This window comes from Mytilus trossulus, chromosome 8 (assembly GCF_036588685.1).
Source record: "Mytilus trossulus isolate FHL-02 chromosome 8, PNRI_Mtr1.1.1.hap1, whole genome shotgun sequence".
NCBI classification, from domain to species: domain Eukaryota; kingdom Metazoa; phylum Mollusca; class Bivalvia; order Mytilida; family Mytilidae; genus Mytilus; species Mytilus trossulus.
This window is the reverse complement of record NC_086380.1, coordinates 47,510,105-47,532,230: the sequence shown is the minus strand read 5'-3', so window position 1 is coordinate 47,532,230 and position 22,126 is coordinate 47,510,105. Positions and strand designations below refer to the sequence as shown.

Genomic DNA, 22,126 nt, shown 5'->3' with positions numbered 1-22,126 from the left:
CATAGTAGAGCTTTATTGGCATCTAGTCAAATCGGCACCTATTCGACGTCAATTCGGCATCCAATAATATTTGTTATAATATTTTCTATTCAATTAATTAATTACTGTTACCAAGTACATAGTGAATATGTTGTTGTGTATTTTGGTAAACCACGAAACGAAAGTGAATATGTAGTGCATAAAGGTAAACAACGAAGCCCTTACCAAAGCTGTTGTTTTAACAATTAGACAATTTGTGTAATTGTAAAAACAAGTCAATTATTAAAATAAAATTGAAAACTATGAGTCCCTTTCAATAAATCAAACTTTCATGCCAAATAATTAGCAAATTTAAGGTGTTTGTTTTTCAGTAAAGTTTAAACAGCATTAAACCAACAATCCTGTAAAATGCTCAACTGGTTAAAATAATTTTATTTAACTTTATTTGAAAAGCACTTTACGCCCATATGGACCAATGGCTTAAAACATTATACATAATATACAGTTTACATAAAACAATGAAAATAAACAATGGACACACTTTGAACTATAATTTGTCTTTTTTTTTAAATCAATATATATATATATATATATAAGAGATTCAAATTATATCAAGGACTCCCTGCCCTCAGTCTTAGTGACTTTTTTAAAAAGGAGCCTAATTTGCAAGTGTCCTGTTTTGTTTCAGGATTGAGAATATGTTTTAATTTATCTATATCATTTAAGTTATTATATTTATTTTCATTTAAAAATTCTTTTCTTAATTGTTCATTTATTTTACATTTAAAAAAGAAATGAAACTCATCATCTAGTACATCACAATGTGTACATAGTCTTAAATCTCTGGGAATTTTCCTGTATCTTCCAGTTTCTATTAATAAGCAGTGGTCACTTATTCGAAATTTAGAAATTAGTTGTCTATATTCAAAGCTTTGAGAAAGTAGGTATGGTTCAAAGTTATAGCTTTTCTTTATTTTTTTAAAAAGTTGGAGTTTGCTATTCTCTTGTAAATTTAATATTTTATCATTATATAAATTTTCATAGGAGTTTTCTAGATTTTGTTTGTATATTAGCCTATTATTTTTATCCTTATTTTGGTTAACAATTTCTAAATCATTTTGACTTCTGACATGATTTACATAGGAGTACCAAGAATAAATACCTGCATTATGTAAAGTTTTTGCCAAATTTAGTGTCTCTTTTAGTAAGGGACTAGTTTCTTCCCTTAATAGTCTATCATGAAAAAGAAGAGTTTGTCTTTTTATAAAGCAATCAATAGGGTAGCTGCCTAATTCAGATCGAGCAGCTATATTGCAAGAGCATTTTTTTACTCCTAAAGTTAACTTATTAAATTTATTTAGTACTTTATCAGGTGGACTTTTGTCAATGAAATTTAGAGTATCTACTTTTTTGTTATTTTTATCTCCTTTAATTGAAGCTTTATAAAAGGATGAGTATGCATCCATATACCATATTTCACTGTTATAAGTTAATATTGGTCTGACGAGAGAGTTAAATATATGGTTTGACAAATTTACAGGAGTCTGATGAATCGAATTACAATATGTTTTTATAGAATACATTACTTTCATAGATTTTTTGGCTATGCAGAAAAATACACAATATCTCATGTATTAGTCCAAATAATAATGACGTCTGGCAAGGCTATTTTATTATTTTTCTGGGACGCCTTCCTACGACGTTCGTAGGAAGGCGTCCCAGAAAAATAATAACAGCCTTGCGGTCAGAGGAAGGTGTTCCAGAATAAAATTAAAAAAGCCTTGCCAGGCGTAATAATTATTTGGACTACTCATATATATATATATATATATATCATTAAAAATACACCAAAAAAGTCATTAGTTGAGAAAAATAAATATATACAAAATGTTCATGAACACCCAAAAATGTGAAAGTTAGTATTTAACTCTTTTTGCTCAAATACTGAAAACAATTCTGGCAACCCCTTTCTTATTTTTACCCTATTGCTTAAAATACTGTTAAAAATATATATTTAACATGGGTGACGAATTGACTATATCAGGTGTCGATTTTAACCAGGTGCTGATTTGTCCAGGTGCCAATTTAACTAGGTGCCAGTTTGACTAGAATTCTTTGACAAATGTTTGAAACTATCTGAGTTTCATTAGACCTTTGATAGCAGTAACAAAAAGATTATTTACTTAATATTTTGTGGGAGAAGGGGGTTCAGACTGTATGGTATCAGGTCTGTTTGTGCCCAATACATTTTCGCACCCTACACGTTCGCACATTCACACTCCACTCATTCGCGCCCAATTATAATTCAAATTCAAGTTGAATAATTGGAAAATCATGGTTGTTGTTTTAATTTGCTTTGGTGTAAATACTGAATGTATTTATAGCTTGGTATGAGTAAAACATTGAAGATTTTAAAGGAAAAAACACAAAAGATAATTGTTTTTAACAGCTTGGTCCCATTGATCTGAAACAACGAAACAATAAAACATAGAAACCAAAATATAGCAATCCACTAATATAACCAAAACATGATAAAATTTATTCAACACGCAGAAACAAACATAGTCAGAATCTCACTTCATTTTGAAACAAGTCAATGAAACAAGTTATAGCAATACACTAACCAAAACATGATTAAGAGTTATTCAACACAAAATAAAACGTTGACAAAATACCACTTTATTTAGAAAGGATTATTATTATTTTTAGCAATACCTTATCCAAAACATGATTAAGATTTATTCAACACCAAAAAAAAATTGCTGTCTCACTTTATTTTGAGACAATGACAACAATTATACTTATAAGAAAACACTTGCTTACAGAGTTATTAAACACAAAACCAATTAAGATTGGGTGCGAACATGTAGGGTGTGAAAGTGAAACGGGTGAAAATGAGTGGGCGCAAACGTGAATGGAAGCGAACGGACCCAGATTCAGACTATGTACCAGTGAGAAATATACAAGCCTTTCTACGGTATTTATTTGTACAATTCAGCTAGTCTTGACCTATTCATTTGTCTTAAAAAACCAGCCAGTTGTCACCTTCACTTCACACACACACACATATACGAATATCAATTATATGCTCAAGATACATGTTGCATTGTTAAACTAATTACGGTATGTGAAAATCAAGACTTGCATAAAAACTATCCCAATATTAGAGACAGTGGCGTCATTTTTCTTCAGAGCTTTCAGCTCTTTGATTGCTCTTTAGTCTGTACAGCTCTGGAGATCCTACTTCCCTTGAACTAGCATTGGAGTTGAAGGGTCATCCCAACGGTGCAGATTTCAAGATATATATATGGATTTGATTGATGGATTACTGTTTTTAAACCATGACACTTTGGAAATATTAGGACAATATGCAATCAAGGGGGATTAAATCTAATGAAATAAGTTTTCTTTTAAAGTTGACAAGTTGAAAAACAATGATACAACATATGCTCTGAGTAAGATTTTGAACTGACATAAGGGATTTATAAAGTACTTGACATGTTGCTTAGACACATGAACATGTCTATTGTTTAACACTATATGTTGTCTGTAGGTGTGCTGTTGTGATTTTGTCGATTGATTGCTGTCTTATTAGCATACAACCCACATCTCCTACAGTTTCAGTTTTGATTTTATTGTTGAGTCTGGGAGCTCAACATAGGGATAGTGATCTGATGGTGGTGGTGTTAAATAGCCTCTTAAAAGCTTAATATATCTGACACTTATTCTTTCATACTTTGTATATAGATGCCTTATATTATGAAATTTCCGTCTGTCATAAGATTTTTAGTATTCTTAATTTCTCTCGTATTATGAGTATTAAATTGGATAACTATATTTTATTTTTTTTGCGTACCTTGCAAGGTCGTTAAGTCCTTTAGAAAGTTTTCACTTGACCTCAACCTCATTTCGTGGATCAGTGAACAAGGTTAAGTTATTGTGGTTAAGTCGATACCTCAGATACTATAAGCTACAGGTCTACCATATTAGGTGTATGAAATGATTGTAAGATGTACCTGTTCAACTGGCAGGTGTCATTGACCTTTACCTCAGTTTTATGCCCCACCTACGATAGAAGAAGTCCATTATGTTTTCTGGTCTGTGCGTCCACTTGTATGTTCGTTCATCTGTGAGTCTGTTCGTCCCCCTTCAGGTTAAAGTTTTTGGTCAAGGTAGATTTGGAAGAAGTTGACGTCCAATCAACTTGCAACTTGGTACACATGTTCTTTCCAATTTTAAAGCCAAGTTAGACTTTAAATCCCAATTTCACGGTCCACTGAACATAGAAAATGATAGTGCAAGTTTCAGGTTAAAGTTTTTTGTCAAGGTAGTTTTTGATGAAGTTGAAGTCCAATCAACTTGAAACTTAGTACACATGTTCCCTATGATACCATATTTCTAATTTTAGTGCCAAATTTTTACCTCAATTTTACGGTCCAATGAACATAGAAAATGAAAATGTGAGTGGGGCATCTGTTTACTTTGGATACAATCTTGTATGGTTCTTTGGTTATAGTGTTAACTTTAGTTTTTATGTTTTGGACCTTTGTTCTAATACTGTAATCTGTATGCAATGGGTCAACTATATTTGGTCTATGAAAATATTTAAGATGTGCATGTCAGTCTGGCATATTTTATTTGGCATTGACCCATTTATGGTTCATTGTTAGATGATAAATTTTAGGTTTTTTTTGTCTGTTTTTATAAATCTATTAGCAATAGGTCAGGTATATTTGGTGCATTGAATGATTGTAAGGTGTATATGTTTGTCTAGCAATTATCAACTATTAACCATTACCTCTTTTTCATGGTTTAATTTGTTTCTTAGATACTATATGCAAACGGTCAACTATATTGAAAGCATGTAATAATTATAAGGTGTACATGTCTCTCTGGCAGGGTTCATCGGAAATTGGCCTCATTTTCATGCTTCATTTATCAATGGTAAGTTTTCCTGGTTAGGTTTGTTTCTTTGAAGTGCACTTTTAAGCACCACGATTTGGCTATTTCATGGTGTACAGTTTTTATTGGTAGAGAAAGCGGGAGTTCAGGTAGAAATCCACCGACCTTTGATATGAAATCCTAGTTGAATAAGATTGGAGTCAAGTTCACCCGCAAAAACGGGTTTCAGCTTACAACCTCAGTGTAGACTGTCTAGTGATTACAGTAGTAGAACTACTAATATAAAAAAGAAGATGTGGTATGATTGCCAATGAGACAACTATCCACAAGAGACCAAAATGACAGACATTAACAACTATTGGTCACCATACGACCTTCAACAATGAGCCAAGCCCATACCGCATAGTCAGCTTGGTTCAGAGGCTCCTACATGTATATGGACAATGACAAATCCGCTACATAGTAACAGCACCTCAAAAGAAAAATTCAATTCATGTTTGGTTTCAATCCATTTAGCTGTTTGCTGGAAGGAGACATTTAAAATTGAGAATTGAAATGGGGAATGTGTTAAAGAGACAACAACCTGACCAGAGCAGACAACAGCTGAAGGCCACCAATTGGTCTTCAAGGTACGGAGAAACTCCCACACCCAGAGTCGTCCTTCAGCTGACCCCTAAATAAATATGTAATGTATACTAGTAGAGTGATGATGGACGTTATACATTTTTATATATTTCCCATTTATGGTGGTCCTTTGTTAAACTTAATCCCCCGTTGGCAGCAATCTTGAATGGTTGATGGATTTTCTACAAAGCATCACCACTTGGTCAGCACACCATAAAGAACATTCAAAGGGCCATATCTCAGTTATCAAAGGTACCAGGATTATAATTTAGTAAGCCAGACGGGTGTTTCGTCTACATAAGACTCATCAGTGACGCTCATATCAAAATATTTATAAAGCCAAACACGTACAAAGTTGAGGAGCATTGAGGATCCAAAATTACAAAAAGTTTTTCCAAATACAGCTTAGGTAATCAATGCCTGGGATAAGAAAATCCTTAGTTTTTCGGTAAATTCAAAGTTTTGTAAACAGGAAATTTATAAAAATGACCACATTATTGATATTCATTGAAGTGTTGACTACTGGGCTGACAATACCCTCGGGGATGAAACGTCCACAGCAGTGGCATCGACCTTGTGGTGTAAGTAGTTATCAAAGGTACCAGGATTAGTACGCCAGACACGCGTTTCGTCTATATACCTTAAATTACCGGTAAGTCTCTCTCTGGGGGCCACCTTGAATGATGGATCGGCTTCAAAGTAACAACACTTGGTCAGTACCTCATAAGGAACATTCTTGTCATGTTTAATTTCATTTCATTTAGAGGTTCTCGTAGAAAAAGAATGTATTTCCAATGGGTTTTATCACTCATATGTTAAAGTAAGTCTCTCTCTGGCGGCCATCTTGAATGACGGATCAGCTTCAAAATAACTACAATTGGTCAGCACCTCATAATGAACATTCGTGCCATGTTTGGTTTCATTCAATTCAGTGGTTCTCTACAGAAAACGTTTGTATGTATTGCCCATGTTAATTACTTTTATAACTTAGCTGTATTTGGCAAAACTCAAAGTTTAGGACTTTTGGTCATATTCGTACTTTATTTGGACTTTTTAACTTTTTTTGGTTTTGAGCTTCATTGATGGGTCTTGTAGACGAAACGGTGCAAAATTCAATTTTCAATCCTGGTATCTATGATGAGTTTATTTACAACCAGTGGGTCAATGCTACTGGTGGTGGAGTTCTTGGTAATATATGGTCATATCATAAATCTACTGTTTACAAAATTTTGAATTTTTGAAATTCTAAGGCTTTTCTTCCTTAGGAATAAATTACCTTAGCTGTATTTGGCAAAACTTTAAGGACTTATGGTCCCCAATGCTCTTCATCTTCGTACTTTATTTGGCCTTTTTAACTTTTGGGGTTTCGAGCCTCATTGACGCGTCTTTTGTAAACGAAACGCTTGTCTGGCGCAAATATAAATTTTCAATCCTGGAATCTATGATGAGTTTGTTTAAATGGCAATAGGTGGTCAACTCCACAGTTAATTAGAAGGAATCTAGACTAAAAATACACACGAAACAAAGCCACACATTCTCCAGTCCATGCCTTGTAAGTTGTTTATTTTACTTTTTATAATTATAAGAAACTTTTTACATTGTTATAAATCAAATATGAGAGTTTCAGTTAAATCAGTGAACATTTAACATGCCCCTTTTAAACTGAAATTTAAGTTTTCAATATTTCGTCAGCTGATCTGGTAGATAAATATGAAAATAATAAATATGAAAATAGCATCATCGGATGTTATGCAGCAAAATAAAAAAAATCCTGACATTTTCGAAAAAAAACCACGGCAGGTTTAAAAAATCACATATGGCCTTGATAACATGTAACAATACATAAGAAAGATGCGATCACCGGTTGAATAGTCATTTAGCATAATATAAACAGAAAAAAACAGTGCTCACTTATTATTCAAAAGTCAAACAGATAAGATGACCCATCATATTTATCACACACTAAAAGTTGTCGTCGAAACTTGCTTATGTAAAGAGCTTGAGGTTTGTTGATTCCGTCCCTGTCACTAAGAATAACACGACTGCTTCTTCCATCAGGGGCAATAAGTACCACGTTGTTTGATGCTCTTCCAGCAACATAAACGAACCCATTTGTATCTGTAGCTATTCCAAACGGCTCGCGTAATTGCACATTTCGATAAGTCCAGATTTCAGACCCCTTCATGTTCATGCAAATGACTGTATTCTGTCCGGTAACGGTACAATAAATTTTGTCCATATACCATGTTAGATAACGCAAGCGATCGCCCGGAAATCGAACCCGGGAAATTATTTTACCCGCTACATCAATGAGAAGAAATATACCGCTATTAACAAGTCTTACTAGCATCTTGCCATCTTTATGGTCAATTCCAAAGCATTCACCATTTACGTTTATCTTCTTCATTATTTTCCCTGTAGGAAATTCAGTTAAAATTATCATCTTTGATGTTCGTGCTGACACAGCAATCTTATCGTCTGCAATACATGTAATATCGAACGGACCATTACCCGTGTAATCAGCAACAATGCGACTTTCGCTGCCATCACTGTTACATGTAAGTAAACGTTCATGTTTCCAATCTAAAAATAACAGTTTCCCATGATCTAATATTTCACAACTAGAGATGTCAAATCCTTTGCTATTCTTCAATTTTATTTTCTGCTGAAGCCTCATCTTAATTTGTTCAATTCCTGTAACTTTTGGCAACACAATTTGCGATTGTATCCTCTTTCCTAAAATGAGGCTTAAATTTCTTGGACTTGTCTGAACGAGTACGTCACCAAACACTGAAACCTTATCTGTAAAAGAAGACAAAATTTCCGAGTAGCTTAAATGAATATCTGAGTTGTAAAAATTTTCGTCTTCTTGCAAAATAACCAATGTTTTTCCTTCTTCGTTAACCTTTTTTTCTAAATCTCTCATTCCAATAAAATTTTGAAGGTTACTCGCAGCTTCTTTCATCAAACTTATTTCTTCTTGAATAGCATTGGCTTTAATTTTTCTTTCATTCAATTTATCGATAAGGTTTTCAATTAGAACTTTCGATGAATCATGTTTTCGACTTAAGTCTTCCAAAACGGTTCCTTCAATTTTATCTAAATGATCGTTTATTATTTCGCGCATATGTGTTATTGTTTGAATATGTTTTGTTTTTTGCACCTCTAGTTTTGATAAATTTTCCTCTCTTTCTTTTGTCAATTTAACAATGTTATCAACAATATCTGACAGATTTCTTTCTATTCCATGCAGATGGTTTGACGATTTGACATCCTTGACGACATCATGAAGAGGTTTTAATTCCAAACACGAAGAATGAACATCTTTAGTACAATCAACACAACATGGTAGGGCGTGTGATGTACAGTAGAATTCATGCTCAAGTTTATGAATATCGCATCTGTGTTTTACAGAAGCAACATATGACGGGAAATGATGATAATCCTCGATCTGAATTACATGGTGATTAGCAGTTGATCTGGAGGCGCCATGGTGTTCATGACAATCTGTACAAAGCCCATCCTCACAGTGAGGGCACCATTTAGCGGCAGGTTTTGAAAAAGATCGACGCTGACAGACGTCACAAGAAACTGATCGAACGGTACTGGAACTCTTCTCCATTATCCTAGAATCAGAAAAAAATGTTGTCAGTGACAGTATGTGAAAAACGAATAACAGACTGAGAGACATAAAGAGTTCAGAAAGTCGGATTTCAATTAACATCAAAATAGCACAATCTAATCCACAACATATTGAGACAGTCGTTTTATGGAAACATATTTCTGGTGAACATCGGAACATTAGAAATCTAACCGACAGAAGAGAAGAAATATAAGATTCCATAAGCAAACTCATACCTGTAAATATTTACTATTTTTTGGGGCGCGATCGAACATTAACTGGTTTCCATGGTAACAAGCTAAGAAATTGCTCTTCTTTCTTTATCCTTTTCACAACAATTTAAACTGCAATTAGTCAATTTTTTTTAAATATCAAAACACTGATGTTGATAGTTTCAGATGAGTGCCATAGGTTTCTTTATAGAATTTTACCATAATATAGATTAAGAAAACATGAAATACTCCCGTGAAATGAAACAATTGTGCATTCTTTAAATGATCCGATATAGATCATATATTATTTTAAATAATGCATCGATAATTTAAATGTGTCGCATTTTATCGAACTTAATGTAAATGAAAACATAATTAAAGTGCATATATTTTTTTTATTTGATTTTTACAACTAGTTTGTGTAGTATATTGTAAGTTAACCTTCTTTCTGTTTTTGCACCAAGACAATAGTAAGACTTTAGCTTACCTAAACAGATCTCTGGAAACAAATCACATCCGTATTGTTCGTGCGCTAATGGAGATGTAAAATATATGCACAAAAGTGCATACATAAATAAAAAAACATCTGGGATTTTGTCTTATATCGCATTAAACTTGATTGTTTCATTCCTTTCTGAAATTTACGTATACTAATGACAAATGGTTCTGTGTTGACATAGGGACCGAAATAGGATCCTTAGTATGAGGGTCTGTCATTCTGTAAACATTTAATTTTCACCCCTTTTTTCTTTAATCTTCAAAAAACTAATCCCTTTTTTCTCTAATCTTGAAAAAATTAGACCACGCATTTCTCTAATCTTCATTTTTTTGCCCGTTATTCTCTAATTTTCATTTTCAAGGGCATTATTCTTTAATCATTTAACCCCATCTTAACCCTCAAGTAGAGCAAGTAAATCAATAGGTTACGACATTGTTTTTAAGGCTAGGGTTCAATTACAGTAAAAGATACTTATAACAAATGAAATACTACTCAATTGTGTAAACAACTACAATAACGAAGTACATATATATATATATATATATATCTGAAGTTTCTATTTAACATGTGCGAATTTAAAAAATCTCGCTATATAAAGTGTATAAGTCATTTACTTAAACCATGACCATATAAACAATAACCATAAACCGAGAATCCCGACGAAGTGCTTATACATGTACCTCAGTAATTAAAACATAAGATATATTGTATTACCCACAATGGCCATACTATATAGAGAATACAAGTACAAGCAAAAATAATTTTGTTAAGCATAGAAACATATGATTTACATAAAAACAATTTCCAAACAATTAGACCTAAAAAAAACCATGATAAATTGTAATATATATACAAAAGTATTCATAAACAAGAAGAAGATGTGGTATGATTGACAATAAGACGACTCTTCACAAGATACCAATGGTACAGAAATTAACAGCTATTAGTCACCGTACGACTTTACATTTGTCATTTCGGGGTCTTTTATAGCTAGTTATACTGTATGGGCTTTGTTCACTTTTGAAGGTCGTACAGTGATTAATAGTTATTAATTTCTATACAAAATAAGGATAACTATAATTATAATGATCAGCTGATAAATGTTCTTTCTTTTGCGCACGGAGAAGGGGATTGTATACTAGTTACGACGTAAGAAGCATATCCGATATCTTCTGTGAAATGGTTATTCCATAACGGTCAACCAACTCTTGATTGCGTGTGTAAAATTTACGAAGGGATTTCTACTGCACTATTTGGGAATCATGATAGGAAATACAAGCGCGGGAATATTGTTTCAATGGGGAGATATATACTCCGTATGCAGGCGCTGCTGGAATGTTGCTACATAGAAATGAAATGTTCACAATTCGGAAGCTGAAATAATTTCGTTTGTTGTAAAAGTTTTGTTTTCAGCCAACCCTCATTGTCAATTTCTAGATGTAAGCCAAGATATTATGAAGACTTAACTGCATCTGTAGTATTCTTTATCTCTAGTTCGATGGGATATATGCTTTCAACATAGTCATTAAATTTTAAATTATTTAGTGAGAGAACATCATCTATATAACGGAAAGTAAATTTAAGTTAAAGGATACTGCTAACTTCTTTTATTTCATCCTAAGAAGTTCCTGTATGAAGTCAGCTTTCAGTGAATTTTTTGTTTAAATCAGTGTGATCCTTTACAAAGTAGGATTTATACCTCCCTAAAACAAGATACTTGTATCATGTGTATCTACGTTGGCCATTCTGTTTTTACGAAACAAAACAATTTGTCTTTTAGTTTGGAATGGGGAATACTTGTGTAAAGTGTAGTCAAATGTTTTAATACTGTTGCAAGATGAAAGCGTCTAAGATATATATAATATATATAGAGTTGATTTTTTTATTCGTTGTTTTAACTTGTTTACATGCTCTACGCGGCTTACATTTGACCTTGTTATTTTAGTATTATAGATATATTGTATCATTGCTGCCTGCGAAGTATTCATGCATTATGGTGTTCCTATCCTGATATGCATGTAGTATTTGCCACAATTAAACACTAATCCATCAAGATGCCGATATTTTTCTGTTATAATACATTATCAACCGTACATAATATGTATTAAAAGTCTTATAATTCGAAATAGAGTTACCTCTCTTTATCCGAACATTGATATGTTGAAAATTAAAATTCGCAGATAATATATTTAAGTCGGCGTTTTCTATGTTAGACCGCTCAGTAAATTTGTCCTGGAATATGCAGACCTTATTATATACTTTGTTATAAGAATATGATATTAATACTGTTAAAACTTGAATAGTCTAAGATAAGGATTTTTTAACAGTTCTAACTAAAAAAGTCTTTCAAAATACATAAACAAAACAACAAAGAAATAATAATAATAAAAAACTCACAGCGCTATGCTATATGGAACGAATAATCTTACTTTATCGTGCAGAAAGAAGTGATTGAGAACAAAGAGAGGCGAAAGATACCACTGGGATATTCAAACTCATATCAAAATCAAATTCACAATGCCGTGGCCAAAAAAAGAGGAAAGACTACCAAAAGAAAAACAGTACACATAGCACAACATAGAAAACTTAAAACTTAGCAACACGAAACCCACAAAAATAAAGGGGTGATATCAGGTTCTTTATTATGGTAAGCAGATCCTCCTCAACACGTAACAACAGTTCGTGTAACTCATATAAGTACCACCCGTCTTCAGAAAAAAGATTTAATATTGCACATTTTTTTTTAACAAAAACAAATACCTTTGATGACTTTCGAACGTTCATGACTAGGATTGTAAGGATTTCATGGTTATAGTATTAAATGATCGAGTTCCTACATTTGTAACAAGGCTTTTTTTAAATAATGTGCTAGGATAGTTGACAGGTATTTTTGTCATATAGCTATTCAACGGTTTCGGTACTTATACATCCTCGGGTTTTAAATGTTTGGTTTTGAGCGTTCCTGATAGAGGTAACTCCAGAAAAGCGCTTCGGACGCATGAAATTATCTAACGTTTTGTTTCCAATTTTTTAACCATTATTTAACCGGATTGGATCCCCAATAAATAAATAGTTGATGATCATGTATATTAAATTACAAACTTGTGTTCATATCACTTGGTAAAGCTAACAATGTGCCAAATGATTTCCAAGGATAACAGTAAAATTAAGAATATGCACAAAAATCTAATCTATATAAATTTTATTTTCCAGCATTTTATTCTTTTTATAATATAAAAAAGAAGATGTGGTATGATTGCCAATGAAACAACTGTCCACAAGAGACCAAAATGACACATACATTAACAACTATAGGTCACCTTACGGCCTTCAACAATGAACAAAGCCCATACCGAATAGTCAGCTATAAATCGCCCCGATAAGACAAAGTAAAACAATTCAAACGAGAAAACTAACGGCCTTATTTATATAAAAAAATGAACGAAAAACAAATATGTAACACATAAACAAACGACAACCACTGAATTGCAGGCTCCTGACTTGGGACAGGCACATACATAAATAATGTGGCGGGGTTAAATACGTTAGCGGGATCCAAACCCTCCGCATAACCTAGGACAGTGGTATATACGTTGACCTTTTAATCTAAAAGAACAAGAGTTTTGTTCATATCAAGGGTAACCTTTTAGCAAAGCTGGCGAAGGTTTGACAATCATGCCCTATTTTCCAGTTTCAGTATTTTTGGCACCATGACCCTTTCATTTGGCTTACTGATCATTTATGAAATGCAAATAGTATAGTGGGATCTTCATTATTCATTATTATTTTGTAATAATTTAAAGTTATGATTTTAATATCATACTCCATCAGCTGGTTGGGTAAAATTTTTGTTCTGTGTTACACCCCAGGGTACCGCAATATTTTTGTATAAATCTAAAGAGTGATGTCTGAAGAATATTTTAAGAGGTGTTATATATACTTTTGAAAAAGTGTCCAAAAAAGGCTAAAAGGGGACTTATTTAAGAGTATATTAAACATTTTGTTTTACATATATATACAGAAATATGAAAAAATAACCATTGAAAGTATTCGGTATTATTTTTTTTAATTAAATTGATCAAATCATATCTTATTAAAACGGAGTATATAATATAATTTCAAATCGCAGAGGACCAAGGAAAAGGGGGGGGGGGGGGTAATTTCCAAAATACATGATTTTGAATGACAAAAAAGCATACGTACTAGTTTTTTCTTTATAAACAGGTATATTTTTTTAAACATAGAACATCAAGGCTATTGAAAAACATTCAATGGTAAGAAACAAACCTAAACATAGAATCAAAGATAAACACAAACATAAGTAACCAGATATGCACGATTCTGTTACGTATTTATACATCACATGTACATTCATGAAATAAGTCACATATTATTAAAAAAATAATAAAAGAACTGTCAGGGTTTCTAGATCTATATGAAATTTTTGTTAACAGCAGAATCACCACATTTTAAGGTCACGAAGAGGGTCAATCTATAGAATCATTATCAGTTTCGTCACCTGCATCAACTAAATCCAACCAGTAAATGACAGTGAATGCTTTTAGCATTGCAAGCAATTCTGAATCTTTGTTCATCGATGTTATTAATTTCGTAGCCATTTATAGCACACAAAAACCTCTCGAGTGTTTTTGACAACTTTCGCCTACCCTTCAAAGATTTAACCAAGACCGGATAGACCATCTGAACAGAACGTGCCAAAACGCCGAATGCTTTGAAATCCTGGCAGTGCTATACAAACTTTCTCCCCAATTATTTTTGCACACATCAATAGCACATTTAATAATTTGCTTTTGGAAGAATAATAATTTTAGAACTGATGCAATTCTTAAAATAGCAAGCCAATACTTTCACATCAGTGTCAAAAGAGGGCACGAATGTCATGGTCTAGAAATTATCGTAATGATTTGCCCTCCGAAGGAGCTGCGATCGTGTTCTAATTTTTTTTATGGATATTGTTGGATACTGATCAGTGACACAATCAATGCGGGAACGGGAAGCTCTTTTTGAAACTAAAAGTATAGTTTTTAAAACAACAATTGCCAAATCAGAAAAAAACAGGGTATCATAGTAATGGATGGAATGACTGCCATGCCATCAAATATCTACATGCTTTCCTCGGGAATAGCTTGCATATTATGTCCAACGCCATTTTCTAAAAGACCAACCAGGACATATATACTGAGTGTCAATGAAAACGCAACACTTTTGTTTCTAAAAAAAATCTTATAATTTTTATTTTATTTCTATTAGAACTTTGTATAGTTGGTTGAAAATGACTTTTAAGACGAATTTGGCTATTTATTTTAGGTATTTTTGACATATAGCCCTTCAACGATTTTTGGTACTTATACATCTTCGGATTTCAAATGTTTGGCTTTGAGCGTTCCTGATGAAGGTAAATCCAGAAAAGCGCTTCGGACGCAATAAATTATAAAACGTGTTGTTTTCCATTTTTTACATCACTGGGTCGATACCTCTGCTGGTGGGCTATCAGTCCCCGAGGGTATCATCAGCTCAGTAGTCAGTGCTTCGGCACTGACATGATTTAGCAAACTTTACTTAAATTGTCGGTTTATATTTTTTGAAATTATTATAAAACTAAGGTTTCAACTCCCTCAACGTGTTGTTTTCCATTTTTTAAGACAATTGTCGACATCTTTACGGTTGAGTGATTTTTGGAACAAATGCGAAGTAAGGGTTATTTTGAACGGACATGAACCGAGTTCACCGCTTTTCAACATACGCACCATTTTCACGATTTTGTCATTTAGAGCTTGGCTAATGTCATGAATTTTCCCGCCCTTATTGTTAGGAAACTGCAATAAACATCTGAGTAAATGCCTGACTTTCTGACAACCAGCGGCCTGATCCAATGAAGCCTTTCACAGCAGAATACAATTACGAGAAGACTGAAGTAGTATCCTCTACAACAATCAAAATCATCCACAAATTCAACCAAGATGGATAATTTAATGATAAGCCATATCCCGGGTACAAAAAGCAAGAAACGCTCAGCAAGACCGATACATTCGGTTTTTAACATATCCGATATCGACTCTGATGTCTGTCCAAAGTTCCTGAGAGTTCAATGGTGGTTACGGTAGATCTTTTGGAGCAATATCAGTAAAGCACCATTTGCGCAGAAATTGTTAAAGAGTCTTTCCTTAGTGACATCTAAATGGCCGTCTTGCGTAAACATCGAATTCTGTAGACCTAAAATCATTCATTATGTACCCAAAACCGTCAGCACAACGGGGTGGTAAATGTTTTTGTTAGGAGTGTGAGTTGATGATTCGACATTGGATGTTTCGTTTACCTATTGCGCCCGAAAGATGACAATGAAACATTTTTGTTTGATATCGATCTATTGTCAAAATTGCTAATTTTCAAGAACAATTGATTTTGAAAGATTATCATGTCTAATATAAATTTTATTTTTGAAAAACTAAGTGTTGCGTTTTCATTGGCACTCAGTATATATTTGTCTTTACAGGTGTACCATCAACGTTTGCAAGAGACCATCGAAGAGGACCTAATTCAACTGGAGTACCTCTCGCATATCCAACTGTCTTGTCTGGACTATGACAAAGCAGGCGACCAAAAAGATTTCCATCTGCTTTCATTTTTTTGTTATTCTTATCAGCCATTAACTGCTTACTTTTTATTTCCTTTGTTGAAAATGTAAGCAATTTTTGTCTTTTGATTGTTTGAAGATATGTGTTGACTTTTGAATAAGCCGTTCAGTAATGAAATTTTCTGCTGCCAACTTTCCCTTTTCATACGCGTTTAGGGACGACATCAAAAGATCGATGTAGGATCAAAAACTTAAATCAAATAGTTTGGGGGGGGGGGGGGTCCAACATTGCTGCAAGTTTTGTTAATCCAAAATCGATTTTACATATATCCATAAAGGTAAATCAATGTTTCCCAAATTAAGTTAAGAGGGGTGGGGGGGGGGGGGGGGGGGGGGCTGTGAAAAAAACTGTGAATTAAGTTTTTTTATTTTTATCTTACATTGAACTTTTGATGTCGTCCCTTAGAAAGTCGCACATTAATTCCGAGGAAGCAATAGTACACAAGATCAGGCCAGATAGCTGCTGAAATGTTTCAAATGGATTTATCTAGCTGTGCAGTGTCCGAACTAATTTTAAAACGTCAGTTTCGTCTCACTTCATTCGAAGTTCATTTTGTGTGGATGTTTCAGGGTTAACCATTCCTGCCAAATCTCGACATTTTGATGATATTGAAGCTCTTTCATGTGCATTAAACAACCAACGTTTAACAGAACCTGTATTTAAACTGAAAGCAACAATGCCACCTCTTGTTTTGGTATCTATGTTCAACATTTGCTCCATTGTTTGGTCAACTGGAGATATAGAAAATCCACAAGAGCTTCTCTGTACTCAAAAACCACCAGATGAAAGATATGCATGGGCATCAGGATGGGTATTTAGGCAGATTTTGTATATGAAGCAAATATACTAACATGTATAGGGAATAGATATGCAAAAAAATCATGGTTACATTTTGTCAACACATGCCAAATGAAGTTCCCAATTACGTTCCCTTGTTGCTCTTGTAAACAACAATAAAAGTTCCACCACTTCTATGTAGGAATTCCAGAATGTTTTATTGGTCCCTCACTTACATTGCAATATACACTAAATCCCTCAAATAGTTAACCAACATAAGGTGACATCAGCAAGGTTTTAAAGTTGTCGGCTGTTAGATATCGTCTGGTTTGAGCTTAGATTTACAAAATTTATAAACAAAAGTAAATTCATTGAATAGGGAAGCATTATATACAAGTAAGAAGGAAAGAAAAATAATTAAAAAAAACCACTACTAAATGTAGAACAATGTATACATTACGAAAAGTAAATAAAAAGTAATCAGATGGTATGCCAAATCGACATAATTTTGTGCTAAAGAAAGTAAAAAGTCTGCACAAATTTCCCATCTAACTATTTCACCTTCGTTCAAAGCGACAATTGTCGGTATATAATCAAGGACACCTGTATTGAGTTCAATAGAGTGCACCCTTTTCAGAACGCAAAAATTTAACCTTAATTTGTCCTTTTTATGCCCCATTTATGGGCATTATGTTTCTGGTCTGTGCGTCCTTCCGTCCATTTGTCCGTTCGTCCGTCTATCCGTTCGTCCCGCTTCAGGTTAAAGTTTTTGGTCGAGGTAGATTTTGATGAAGTTGAAGTCCAATCAATTTGAAACTTAGTAAACATGTTCCCTATGAAATGATCTTTCTAATTTTAATGCCAAATTAGAGATTTTATCCCATTTTCATGGTCCACTGAACATAGAAAATGATAGTGCAGATGGGGCATCCGTATACTTGGGACAATTCTTGTTCATATATATATCGTTACACAGTTACTTTATAAAATAATTTGAAAACAAATGAAATCGACAATTTAATGTTTGTTTTCAGTTGCAAATTGATTTTATACAACGTGATTATGTGCGCACTCAGGTATGAATATATTGTCGACTGAAACGAAGAGATGCTTTCCGGTATTTCACGAGTATTTATGCTTTCAGGTTTTTCACGAGTATTTATGCTTTCCGGTATTTCACGAGTATTTACACGTACATATGTTTTATTGAATAATTAATATTTTAGACGATATATAAATACTGCAAATAGTTTAAACATTGCATACTGGTCAATTCTAAAGTTTAAGTCCCAAATATGGTGATTAAGTAACAAATTTTTTTATGAAATGAGAAAATATGCCTTAATTTTTACCAAAAAAACAGATTGTTTGTAATGTAAATAAATATTAAAAAAAAAAATCTTAAAAGTTTTATATCTGTTTTGTTTGTTTATACATGTACTTTTATTTTTAATCGCCTTATTAATCTTCTTTTTTATATTATATTAAAAATTTTAAATAAAAATACTTAGTCGTGATTATTAAATGAAGGGACCGTTAAAAGATACGTTTTAACCCTCTTTTAGACACTTTTCTTTTAAAATTTAGTATAACACCTTTGTGGCACCGTTAAAGTCCACAATTCCTCTAAAGTCCACAACTCCGCTAAAGTCCACAACAATTTTCCGCTAAAGTCCACAACGCCGATAAAGTCCAAAAATTACCGCTAAAGTCCACAAAATATCCTCCGCTAAAGTCCACAAGAAAACGCCGTTAAAGTCCACAATAACAAGTTCCGCTAAAGTCCACAAAAAAGCACCGTTAAAGTCCAAACAATTTTTTTATTATCAAAAGATCAATTCGCTGGTTTTTTAACCCAATAGTATATTATATTTAATAAAAAGCAGGAACCCTGGTTCTTTCAAAGTATTTCTTACGAAATCGTATTAGGGACATACTAAACATAAAATTTGTAGTGAAATATTTTTCAAAGTCGAAATTTTGACATTTCAAATTTAAAAATTTCAACTTAATCTCGAATGTTTGACCTTCTCAATTTTTTGAATTACGACTTAGTAAAAATTCAAAATTTTGATTTTTTTTAAACTTGAAATTTCGACTTTTCTCAAACGCAAAATTTCGACTTTTCTCAAACTCAAAATTTCGACCGAACTTCAAACTCAAAAAATGACATTATGACGTACACGTGAGTGATTTGATAATAAAGCAGACATGCAAGATTTTTCATATATCGTTTTATTTAGTTTTAAAAAATAATTTCAATATAAGCAAATTTAAAGGTAAATTACCCAAAATACTATGTTCAAAATTAGCCACGCTCATCACGATCTTGAAGACCTCACCGCGACCGTGATACGACCTTACTGCGATCTACATGATCGTACTACGATCATCAAAGTTTGCATTTTTTGCAAATTTGTCAAAAGTCTGATCAAGATCCTGTGAATCGTTGATGGAAATTCAAACTTTAATTAAAACTTGTAAAACAAATAATTTAATCACGACAACAGTCAGATATTGTTCAGGAAGCTTCGATATTCAACCGTTTCCAAGCGAATTTATCCCTATAATCAATCCGCTTCTAATCTAATTTGTATCTTTAATGCGGGGTTCACACATTGCCGATTATTGCTCCCGTTTGAGATCAAACTGCGATACGAAACGAAAAGTGAAAAAGTCGGATTGCTATCCTCAATTATCTGGAATGTCCTATCATTGTCTGAATGTAGTCATTTAAATTCGTAACAGATTCCTACGGGTCGGGAAGGAACGGAATAGTTCGGCGAGGCGCCCCGACAGTTAGGTGCATCCCGTAACATTCGGGGAAACTCAGCCGATCTAGTTTAGTCGGATTACAATCGTGCCTATGTCGTGACAGAATCTGCTGTATCGGATCACAATCCTAACAATGTTCTTTGTGTTCTGAACGGTGTCCTGTGGCACGGGAATGATCTGTAAAAAAGTTTCATTGGTTTTTTTTCTGCCGATTGAGTCCAGATTGCATCCAGATCTTGTCGATTGCGAACCGTTTTTGCCGAAAGCGTTCCGGAACAGTCCCGTTATTAATACGGACCGACGCTGACGGAAGTTATCTGTTTGAAAACTCTCGGCATACTCGAGATGATCATGTACTGTCGGAAAGTAATCCTATCACGGTCCGCTCTATAGCATTACAAACGGCTTTTTCTGGTCTCAGTCGTATTGTATTTTGTAATTGGCGGGACTCTGACGTGGGTATCATGGACGAATTTCATATTAATAACGGGACTGTTCCCGAACGGTTTCGGCAAAAACGTTTCGCAATCTGGAGGGAATCTTGACTCAATCGGCAGAAAAACAGCAATGACAAATTTCTCCAGATCATTCCCGTTCCACAGGACACCGTAAAGAATACACAGAACATTGTTAGGATTTTGATCCGATACAGCAGAATCTGTCACGACACAAGCACGATTATAATCCGACTAGACAAAATCGGCTGAGTTTCCCCGAATGCTACGGGACGCATCTAACTGTCGGGGTGCTTCGCCGAACTATTCGGACCCTTCCCGACCCGTAGGAATCTGTTACGAACTTATACGACTTTGTTCAGATAATGATTGAACATTCGAGATTGAGGATAGTTATCCCACTTTTTTCACTTTTCGTGTCGTGTCACTGTTTGGTCCAAACGGAAGCAATAATCGGCAAGTGTGAACCCCGTATAAGGGACATAGTAAGGCCGTTAGTTTAAGGCCCCACATAAGGGACATAATTAGACCGTCTCATCGGCAATAATACCACATCTTCTTTTAATATATAGTAGAAATAAAATTAGCAGTGAACTTCTTTTTTCAAAGTTGAAATTTTGGCATTTCAAATCTGTAAATTTCGACTTTAACTCGAAATTTTTAACTATTCAAATCTCGAAATTTTGACTATTCAAATCTCGAAATTTTGACTTTAACTTGAAACTTTGACATTCTTAAATCTTGAAATTTATTCAAACTAAAATTGTCTGTCAACATGCATGTTCTTTCCGAATGAAACTCTTCAATATACACATATTATCCTTATCATATTTTTAGAACCAAACGACTTTCTGAAAATAAATTTCCAAAATGTGTGGATCCTCGATTGCTTTAATAATTTGCGTCCATGTCTTTTCCTCCTAAAGTTGTAATACTAGTAGCTGTGTCTGATTACTAAAAGCCTAAGTTTAAATAGTGAAGAAACGACGAAATTTTCAGTTTTAAAAGTTGTTTTTTTGGTTTTTGTTTTAATAAAGTCGATATGTTGAGTTTAAAGACTTGTCCACACGTACATTTGATTCGAATCGAAGGCCAATCGAATTCGCTAATCGCCACACACTCATCGTTTTTAATTCGAATTTATTTGAATTGTCTTATTCGCACTAACCAATTCGCCTTAAAAATCCGTTTTTGTTGAATTAAAAGTTAACGACGTTCGGACAACAAAGCGAACTACGCGTGAACGCATCATAAGAAAAGTCAAAATTTAGAGTTTAAGAAAGTAATTTTTTGAGTTTAAAGTAAAGTCGAAATTTTGAGTTTGATAAAAGTCGAAATTTAGAGTTTTAAAAAACATTAAAATTTTGAATTTTTACTCAGTCGGAATTCAAAAATTTGAGAAGGTAAAAAAATCGAGATTAAGTCGAAATTTTTAAATTTGAAATGTCAAAATTTCGACTTTGAAAAATATTCCACTACAAATTTTATGTTTACTATGTCCCAAATACGATTTCGTAAAAAATACTTTGAAAAACAAGGGTTCATGCTTTTTATTAGATATATATACTATTGGGATTAAAAAACCAGCGAATTGATCTATTGATAATAAAAAAAAATGTTTGGAC

The 22,126-nt window shown here is 33.4% G+C and overlaps 1 protein-coding gene across 1 annotated transcript; it reads right to left on the bottom strand.

Moving 5' to 3' along the window:
* Nucleotides 1-7,365: 7,365 nt before the first annotated feature.
* Nucleotides 7,366-9,967, bottom strand: LOC134681952 (uncharacterized). Its single transcript, XM_063541583.1, has 2 exons — nucleotides 9,827-9,967; nucleotides 7,366-9,131 (listed from the first exon to the last, which is right to left on the bottom strand). Exon 2 carries the CDS (start codon nucleotides 9,125-9,127, stop codon nucleotides 7,424-7,426), a length of 1,704 nt encoding a protein of 567 aa, XP_063397653.1. The 5' UTR covers nucleotides 9,128-9,131; nucleotides 9,827-9,967; the 3' UTR covers nucleotides 7,366-7,423.
* Between the last annotated feature and the right edge of the window lie 12,159 nt (nucleotides 9,968-22,126).